General features: G+C 44.7%; 1 protein-coding gene across 1 annotated transcript; it reads right to left on the minus strand.

Moving 5' to 3' along the window:
• Positions 1-7,237: 7,237 nt before the first annotated feature.
• On the minus strand, positions 7,238-10,204 carry LOC109731740 (uncharacterized). The gene is made up of 2 exons (XM_020290913.4): positions 9,897-10,204; positions 7,238-7,643 (listed from the first exon to the last, which is right to left on the minus strand). Exons 1-2 carry the CDS (start codon positions 10,125-10,127, stop codon positions 7,527-7,529), a joined length of 348 nt encoding a protein of 115 aa, XP_020146502.1. The 5' UTR covers positions 10,128-10,204; the 3' UTR covers positions 7,238-7,526.
• Positions 10,205-10,748: the final 544 nt, after the last annotated feature.

Genomic DNA, 10,748 nt, shown 5'->3' on the forward strand with positions numbered 1-10,748 from the left:
CCTTAACCAAATCAGTGAATTTCTCTCATTAATGCAATTTGCTTTAGGAAATAAATAATAGATTTTGAGGAAACAAATAATGGATTTAAAGAAACTCATAGGTAAACGATCTCTACTACTTATTAAAGAAGAAAACATGTACATCGCTAAGTGTACCCAGCCTAACGTACACATAACAACATAGCTCAATTATAACCACACGATCAGAATCACTTAATTTAATCTAATCCAGAGCCAAAAACGCGCTTAGCAATTTACCTGGGCGGACGAAAACTCTGCCGTACCAAACGTTCCGCGCGCCCCGCGTCGACCCCGGTACATCGTTTCCTAATCCAAGGAAAGGAAAACACAATCCGATATCGAAAGATCCCTGAATGCAGGTGAGCGACGCGGTCAACACGGGGAGGCGGCGGCATCTCGAGGGAACGGTGATGGCCAAGTTGTGGGCTCCGGCGGGGCTGCTGTGGATCTGGCGGATGGCAGCAGGATCGGGTCGACGACGGACGGCTCCGGCGAGAGTCGGAGGGACGACGGCGGCGGCTGAGCTCCTCCATGGCCTGCTGCGGTTCCAGGGAGAACAGAAGGAAGGGAGGGGAGGAAGGGCACGGCCAGCAGGCTCTCACCTCTCTTACCTCCATGCCGCCGTCGACACAACCCCCGAGCCTAGACCACGACCCATGCGACGGGACCCCGCTGATGCCGGCGGCGGTGCCGGGTTCCATGATCTATTCGACTTCATGTGTCGAATCATCAAGTCCGCACCAGCACTCCGCCGGGCCCCTCAGTGGGATCGGCGTCCGTATCAGCTCCTGCCTCTGCAAGTCAAGGGGTAGGCTGCTCGATCGCATCTCCAAGAGTCCCTCGCCGCCACAACGCCTGCAGTCGCGGACGGCCGTACCTGTCGACGGGAGCGGCTGAGCAGGGGACATCCCGCCGATCCGATGGCGGAAGGGCAAGATAATGGGCAAGTCTACCTCGGGTTGAAATCTGGACACCAGCGAGCTCCTTGCAGTAAACCAGGTGCTGGACTTTTGTGTTTTGTTTATCAGGTTTGCACTGTGTGAATCACGCCGGTCCGGCTCTCACCCCTCTTTGACCTCCATGCCGCAGTTGGGCGCTCCTCCGAAACAAGATTATCGCGTCTAGGTATACAGTCCGCCACAAAACTCTCCCGTGCAGTGGGCGTACAGAAGGTACCTTCCTCTCCTGATTTTGTATATGGCACTGTAGTACTATGTGGTTAACTGAAAACGAAGAGTAAGCAAATTAGTTCCTGTCAGAACAACTGTAGCCGGCATCGCCGCCGCCGCTTATGGAGCTCCACACCATTCCCCAATTGTACGAGAGCATGTTCAATCTTCGCCATTCTATACTATGTGCAAATGGTCAACTCTTTTCCAAACAAGAAGATATGAGGATTAGGCATATATGCCCCATAAGGTAGCTATATTCATGTGTTGTAGTGTGGATTATGGTCACGCTCTGTCTTGGACTGCAGATAGCTAGGTTAACAAAAATGGATACTCTGCATATTTTCTGAATTTTTAGTAAGGTCTACATGAATAAGGTTAGCAGTAGTTCTGACTTGGGACACTGGTTAATTCTTCACATGCAGGAACGTGGAGAGATGGTGGGCTCCAAGCCCATGGTGATTTTATTGTGCTTGCAGCTTGAGATGTACTTGGTCCAAATGAAAATCATCATTTTGAAGGGTTAGTAGATGATGCTCAATGCCATAAACCTGCACCGATCGTCACTCATGTCATCTCATAGAAGTCTATTGAATTTTAATTAACTTTTGCTGTATGCTATCCATGATGTAAGTGGAGATAGGAAGTTCCAAAAAAATCCTGCACAATGGGGATGTGCACCAATGATTTGACAGGATAAGATGTTTGTGAAGTATGAAAAATTATGACCTAAGCAAAACTTTTATTTACATATATTCATACATACTTTGAATTTTAGAAACATGTATTGCACGTATATAGTTAGATCTTAATTTTGTTTATTATTCAAAATGCTTGTACCTAGTAGATTTCATTTTTTTACCTTGAAGGAGTATTATATTACTATTATTTGGAATCCACCTTGATCCTCCACTTCTATTTTTCCTAGGCAACTTCGCATGGAATTAGGATCACTTAATAAGGTTTTGGTTTCTTTTTCAAATTCACTTGCTTTATGCATGAACCTATTATAGATTTGTTGGTGTTGATTTGCAGTAAGAGCAAATGTAATATTGTTCTCATCAATTTCTTTCATAGCATGTGTAATGCGTTATAACATCAGTTTCATTGGATTGGAAAAGGTGATAAACATGCAACCATTCTTACTCGATGATATGAATACTTCAGGAGCAATGGTGGCATTTGTTTGCACATTAGTATTCCATTATGTAGTAAAGGATATGGTCTGGTAGTCATTCTTTATCGTTATAGTTATTGTCAAATGGTGGAATATTGCTGCCTAGCAGCTCTGGTTCATGTGTGTGTGAAAAACAATGTAAAATCATTTTTGTTGCTGTAGAATCTCATGAGTCGTATGAAAAAGAAGGCTAGGATATTTATATTTTTTAATTGTTCAGCTGCTTGTGTTACAGATCTGGGCATACCTTTTGTTTGAGATAAATTTGGGCATAAATTGTCACAAATAAATGGGTGGCGTTGGGTCAAGGTTCAGGAACCCAGGGGCATCATGCTTCTTTTGAGCCACATGGGGAGAATTACATCCATGTATTAGAAAAACTAGGTGCCCGCTTAAACAGAAAAAATACAACTCTTGCTGACCGGGAGCTTCATGGTAGTGGCTAGAATTTAATCAGAGATCCATGTACAGGTTGATTGTTATGAAACCATGTGATGGAATCTTGATGTTGACAATGTCCAGAAATCTGATTCGTCAGAGACAAAATCCAACCTTAGTACCCCCATTCAGATCAGGAAATATTGGGGTTAACAGTTTGCGATGTAAGATGGGTTGAGATCTGCTATACGTTAACTTTCTTTTGTTCAAATGTTTTCTTTTGTTTTGAAACCTTAATGTTTTCTGTTGTGGGGTGACAATGTCTGGGTTTATGCTAACAAGCAAGAAAAAAGTTACATGCAATGAGTTCCCAATCTTGAAATATTGAAATATTGAAGCATATCTTGGAACGACGGAGTTCCCAATCTTCATGGTAGATGATGGGACACTGGATGCTGAAGTTGCTTATTGTCTCGCGTAGAACAATAGCATGTCCTTATTTTTTGCTATGTTTTGCCCATGTTGATTACGATGGCATTGTTTTGAACATTCTATCTGTGTTGATAACCCAAAAAGAAGATTCGGCGTGACATGGAGATAAAGTGTTGCGTGCGGCAGGAAAGAGACAAACATATTCAGAAATCCAAACCACCAGGATGACAGTTGCGAGATGGCGATTGGATGGTGCTGACACATCTTGCTAGCGAGGAGGCTGTTTGCTGAAATTGGACTTTGGATTGTTATAAAATTTCAGTTTAGACCAATTCTTGTTAAACATAACATGTTATTATTATGAAAACAATTGATTTAGATAATCAAAATGATGAAGAAATTCCTAAACTTACGTGCGTTGCACGTGCACCCTTTCCAATTTGAAGGGCTGCTTATCGGCTTTAAATCTTGAAGTTTGCACGGTCACTAATATGACCATGCTATTTTAGAGTGATAACCTTCATTTCAGGCAGTAATGAAACTTGAAATGCCAGTTGACTAACAGTAATAAACACCAAGAATACTGGTTGATGTTAATGGGAATTATGATTAGCGATGATTCATTTTATGCTCTGGTGGAACGGGTCAAGCCGGTTAGCGCGGTGAGTATTGTCCGTTACTTATTTTCATACTAACTACATATATTGTTTGTGCAGGATGGATATGAGTTGAGAAAGCAGTTTTTATTATACTTGCTAAAATATCGTGGGAATGAAGCTAAAGACAACTTTCCGTATATTATAAAAGAATTTCTTAAGCGTATAACCTAGATATTAATAATTTTATAATAGATGTTTAGTTGGAACTCCATTAAGTTTGTTACATGGACATGCCGTTAATTTTTCTTTTTGGCAATTTACATTGCAAAAATGTATTTTAATTATTAAATAATTGTGTTTATATTGTCCGTACGTGTGAAATTTAACATGCATTATCTTTATATAACTCTTGCAAACTATTTCAAAAGCCCATGGCAACACACGGGCATTGTACTAGTTAGAATTCAGGTTACCACCTCTAGCAGCACCGAGGGAAAGAAAACGGGCCATGGGAAGGGAGGCGGGGGCGGTTGTAGGGAGGCGTATACATGAGTACCTGGCTATGTACGTGATGGGACATATCTTTTCGGAAGAAAAAAAAACTTGATGGACAGATGCATGCATGCATATAGGGCGCCAGAACTCTAAACTGAAACGGATAACAACACAGGTCGGATAATGACCAAACTCCTCTCTACGTATAGGTTGCGGAACGCAACAGGCTCCGGTCCCTATTTCTCTCGTGTTACTTAACACGTACTAATACGTACGTACGCAACAACTTGATTAATTTGCATCTAGCCGTATCGCAAGATCTCAGCGACCCGTTTCGATGACGAAGATTTTCAGGTACAGATCGATTGATCGATTGAAACAATCTTCCGCCCTTTCCTTTCCCCGAAACAAACCAGATCAATCGAGTCATCCATGCATGAAGCTTCAAGCTTCAAAGGTTCGCCATCGATCCAATCCAAGTTTTTTCTTCTTTGCAGGTGCAGCTACTATCGGTCGAAGCAACCCGACGAGCCGCCCGAGGAGGACGAAGAATCGGCGGCGGGGGAATACGAGTACGTGGATCTCGAGGACGGCCAAGGCAAGCAAGGAGGCGGCGACGAGAGGCCGGAATCCGGCCGTCTCGTGGACCCTGACGTCGTCTTCACCATTCACATCGCCGCCTTGTGCGTAATGTTGGGCTCCTTCATCCTGAGCTACTCCTACCTCGACACCGGCGTGGTGGCCGCGTGGCCGGACGACGCCCTCCAGATCATCCCGGGCGCCTTGTTGCTCGCCCTCGGGGCCGCCGCTTTCGCCGGTCTCGCCTTGCGAGTCTGCACTTTCTCCACGTGGTTTACGGTTTTTTGTTGAGATATATTCATCATTTAGCTAATTTATTATTGTCTCCACTGCATCCAGTATGAATTTATCTGTTATTATTATCTTTGTAGCTAATTGTGCTAGCTACAGGCCGTTTCATATAATTTTGTCTGAAGTGAAAGGACATTGGATTTCACCAAACTTATATAAAAGTGTATCAACATTGGCAATACCAAATCAATATCATTATGGAATGTAGTTTCATATTATATATATTTGGTATTGTAGATGTTTCTATTTCTTAGGGGGGCTGTCTAGGGCACATCTAGACGTGCCCTAGTTACTGCACATCTAAATGACTCAATCAAATATAAAAGTAAAAGCAAAAAAAGAAAATATTTGCATGAATCTCCACGTAAAATCAGTGAAACATAACTTATATGTTAAAATAGTGTGGAGGTGTTTGTTTCGATAAATATTATGCGTCATACGATTACAGCGTCAATTGATACCCTTATTTAGTGTTTGGTTAGCTCAGCTCCTTAACGCATACAACGTAAACAGTTTACAGGCCAAGTCAAATTTGATTCGGCAGTAAATGAGTCACGTTACCGGACCAGCGACTTCCATCTTCTCTTAGGCTATGTTTGGTTGCCTGGGTGAGAAATTCCAGGGCAGAAACAGCACGGGTGTAATTTTCTTGACAACTTGAAATCCACGGGCTATTCTTCCACCACCATTTGGCACTTCGGGACGAGGTTTTCTGGCCTCCATGAAGAAAAGAGAGAAAAGCAGGAGAGAAAAAAAATGAGGCTCTCCTCTTGAAGCTGGGTGCCGCATCACCGAGCAAGCGAGACCCATCTTCAACCTCGGATTAACCATGCAAATCAGCATAGCCAGCCGCCGGCTGCAAGGAAGGCCGACAAAGCAGCCGGCGATGTAGTAGATTCCTTTACAGGCATGAACCAAACAAAACAGAGATTTATATATCCATTACATCCCCGTTCCCGGCGTGATCTAATTCCCTTACCATTTACGTTGCCGCTCTCTAATCCAAACACCTTCCTAGCTGTGCTTTAGCAAAACCATACTTTTTAATAGAAATTTGGTTAAACTTTGCAAAGTTTGGACTTGACACAAATCTTATACGTGGAAAACTGGTTTCCTTCTCAAATAGTTGTCGCATGTACAATGTTGACCGAGCCGAGCACGCACGTACGTTACAATCACATATATATTGTGAGCCACGTCATTTTGATGCATGGGTGGATGGGATCGAGCTACGAGTACGAAAAACCGGTGCGGTTGCAGATCGGATTTACTGCAGATTAGTTTTTGTTTTTTGCGAGGAATTACTGCAGATTAGTTGCGAGGTTGTTACAGATTTGTCCCGTGCATAATTAAAACTCCTCGATCCCCTCTTTCCTCCCATCTCCCCAGCTCACAAACCCGATGACGAAGATCTTGAGGTAGGGACGATCATCGACCAACCGACTCATCATGCATGCATCGCATGCAGTTGGAGCTTCTTCTGCGACCGATCCATAGCTTGACTAATAATTTCCTTTGCCGGTGCAGCTTCTCCCGGTCGAAGCGGGCCGATCGGCCGGAGGAGGAAGAGGAGTCGGCGCCGATGGTGGCTGCAGGGGAATACAGGGACCTCGAGGGCGGCGGTAACAAGGACGAAGGGCTGCCGGCGGGCGCCGGCGATGGTGGCGCGGGCCGTGGCGACGTCGGGCTGTTCCTCGCCGGCCTCGCGGCATACTTCGTGTCCTTCATCGGCATCTACTACATACTGCTCGGCAAATTCTACCTCCCGCCCGAGGCGGGGGAGGACGGCGGCGGGCCGGTCGTCGAAGCCGGCGCCGCCCTCCTGGCCGTCGCCGGGGCCACTGCAGGCGGCGTGATCTCCGCCTGCTGCTGCTGCCGTCGCGCCTCGCCGCCAGCGGATGATGAGCCATCGCTAGTTAGTTGATCAGAGTTACCATTCGTGTTCCTCAAGCCTGACGAATATGGATCATGGAGCTGCTGCAAAATCTCATTTATTCATCTATTTTAATTTCTATGTCATCTAGTAAACGAGTAATTTGCAATATTGGATTAATGCATTTGCCGCCAGATGAAATAGTGTGTCGAGTTATGTATGATTCATGCTGGAAAAACATTGCCAGGTTTCGACTCATCGGCACATATTCAGTAGCAGCACAAGTCTCATAAACAACTTGTTGCGAATCCACACATTATCCGGTTACACAGCGACAATGATGGGAGGAAAAACCTCTGATCGCGATGATGCAACGCCGTCAACTCGTCGTTGCCGCCACCGCTACCTTTGAGAGGAAGTTCAGCGAAGTTCATCTACTTTGCTACAACTAAGAGTGGTGATTCAGACCGTAAGCGGAGCCCGGTCGGTCCTTGCGGTGGCAGGAGCTAAACCTAGGATGAAGCAGCCGGCGGCGGCAACTGGCCATCCTCGGAGTCGTCTCGGTCCTTGCTCTCCTTCCACTTGGCCCAGCCCCATCGCGCCACCAGGAACGCTCCCAGCGCGTACACCTGCAAGAGTAGCGAGGCGAATGAATGAATGATGGCTTGGTCTGAAACCTGAAAAACAGAGGATATGCTTGTGCTGGTTTCTCTGAAGAGCAAATGACCACAAGATGGCCATATAGTGCAGCAATATATTCGCTGGTAGATCACAGGAAACTAGAGGCATAGGGTGTCATCTGGGAGAATTCCTTGAGTTCTCTGAACTTAAAGACAGTAAACAGCAACTGATATGATAAGAAAACAGGAATATGCTCTGCGTCAACAAGATGAACCAAATCAGAGCTTCTTACTGAACTTAAAATCATCGCTGTCTCTGTAAAGCTGACGAAGACATAACAACAAATGATGTCTGACAGAGCCTTCAGAGATAGGTAATCACATCAAACCCCAGTGGCCTCAAAGGGGATCAGTTGTCACTAAATCCAGCGTCAAGTAAACATAGAATTGCTACATCCACATTATACATGCCATTCTCGATTTTGGAAGCAGAGATGGTTCGAAAGCGACACCTATAAAGTAGTTTACGTGTGTACCATATACCGAAAGCCTAAAGAGAAGCCAACAGTGTAGTTTTGAAGAGCAAAACCACATAGGATACGCTGTGCTGATTAGTTATTGTGTAGCGCCATTTTCATCTAAGAAGCACAAAACAGAGGATGTGCTGTGCTGGTTTCTCTGAAGACTAATGGGCAGAAATACGCAGTACTATCTAACAGGGATGAATGACTGACCACATGGTCGCATACACATATATGTGCTTGAGGCATATATTTGGGTTTTCTGAAGGAATGTCCTGATTTATTCTGAACTTAAGACAGTAAACACCAGCTGACAGAAAACAGTAAGATGCTCTGCATCAACTAGATGAACCAAACCAAGGCTTCTTCCTGAACTTATAACCATCATCACTGTCTCTGTAAGTGGACGAAGACATAACAAATGATGTCTCACAGAACCTCCAGAGATACGTAATCGCTTCAAACCCCACTACCCCAGTGAGCTCAAAGTGGTTAGTGATCACTAAATTGAGCGTCAAGTAAACATAGAATTGCTGCATCCACATTATACTTGCCATGCTCTTGATGGGTGTGCTGATTTCTCTGAACTTAAACACCAACTGACAGAAAACAGTAATATGATCTACATCAACTAGATGATGAACCAAATCAGAGCTTCTGACTAAACTTAAAATCATCACTGTCTCTGTGAGCGGATGAATACATAACAAATGATGTCTCACAGGACCTTCAGAGATACTTGATTGCTTCAAACCCCAGTTGACCCCGGGTTCAAAGTGGTTAGTGGTTAGTAAATTCAGCAACAAGTACATGCAAAATTGCACTACGTCCACATATACTTGCCATGCTCGATTTTGGAAGCAATGATGGTAGAATGTCCAGTTTTCAACTTAAAAAGCAACACAACAGAAAGTAGTTTAGGTGTGTACCCCATATGGAACACCTAAACAGAAGCCTACAGTAAAGTTCTGAACAACCGTAAGATCGTGATGCAAGTAGCGCAGGTTCCTCCCGATTCTGCAATCTGTACTAGAGCACTCTCCAGGTTTCTGGAAAAAAGATCTCACTAATAGTGAAAACTGAGGCTTGATAGCTGATCTAGCGCATATCCATAGTGCAGTAATTTAATCACCAGGAAATCACACTAAATTAAAGGTAGGGGTTCTCTGAAGGAATGTGTTGGTTTCTTAACCCTAGAGACCCAATTGGCAGTGCATCAACTAGATGAAGCAAGTCAAAGCTTCTTATTGGACTTCAAATCATCATCGTCGTCGTATTAAGCAGTAACACATAACAGAAAATTTTCCCCCCGGTGACCTTAAAGGTGGTTACTGGCTGGGTACTGAATCCAGCGCCAGCTATACATAAAACTGCACCGCATCCACATTCTACTTTCCATGCCCAACTCTGGAAGCAGGGATGGTAAATCCTCCTGTTCTGAAGATCAAAAGCAACAATCGAGCCCGTAATTAAGGTATGTGCTCAGATGGTTAGATTTTCAGCTCTGAACAACTGATAATCGGCATGTCCCCCCGATTCCGCACTCTATTATAGAGCACCCATAAACTTTCTGCCAATAAGATGACACTAGCAGTGGGCACTGATACTGCCTACCGAACGCCAATCCAGGCAAGAATCTGCCCCCTATGCAGTTCAGTTCAGTTTGGATAAACTCCCCACCTAGAGAGTAATTAATAAACCCAGCAGCTAAACATCGCGAGTTTGGACGGGGTATTCATACCTGCCAGAGGTTGCGGGGGGCGGCCATGTCCTCCTCCACGCCCTCGCCGGCGGCGGTCGGCGGCGGCGGCAGGTCCTCCCCCTCGAGCTTAATCGGCGGCGGCTGCCTGGCCGTGTGCTGCGCGGCGGCGGGGAAGAACCGCACGGTGGACGGCGGGGCCCCGACCACGCCGTCGGCCTCCTCCGGCTTCTTCGCCTGCTCCGGCGCGCCCGCGCTCCCGGCGTTGCCCATCTCCCGCCGGCGTTCCCCAAAGCCGCAGACTTTCTTCCCCTCTCTCTCTCGCGGCGATAAGATTCGTGACGCGTGCGGCTCGGGTCAGGCTTGGGCCGGATTTAATTAAGGCCTTGTTTAATTACGATAATATTTCATAATACTGCTACTTACTATGTGTTATGTGTGTCTAAAAAAATAACTTATGTGTTCTAAAGCATTTTAAATTTAAAAAAATATCCAAAAAAATTCAGACAATTTTGAAACTTTTTTGTGGCGAACATGGCCTAGTGTTCCATTCGCATATGAAGTTTGCGCGAAGAAATGACTTTAGTGTTCTTTTGGGCGAAAATAACAAAATTGTAACTTCGGAAAACTTGAATAGTGACCTTTAGCTTTTGTACAAAACCTTTTTTTTTCACAGACGACTATGGAACTTATTTCTTTGCGAAACTTTACACGTGAGTAAAGACATGTTTTCTTAAAACAAGCGTTTCAAAAACTTTTTATATTTTAAAAATCAATGTGGGTGCGCCAGAGCCCCAGATGCAAGTTCCACTGGGTATTTTCAATAAATAATACAGTTTTTTTATGCCGGTACATCAATTGATTTTCTTAAAAGTGTCATGAGTGTATACTTCG

Source organism: Aegilops tauschii, chromosome 3, assembly GCF_002575655.3.
Source record: "Aegilops tauschii subsp. strangulata cultivar AL8/78 chromosome 3, Aet v6.0, whole genome shotgun sequence".
Classification (NCBI taxonomy): domain Eukaryota; kingdom Viridiplantae; phylum Streptophyta; class Magnoliopsida; order Poales; family Poaceae; genus Aegilops; species Aegilops tauschii.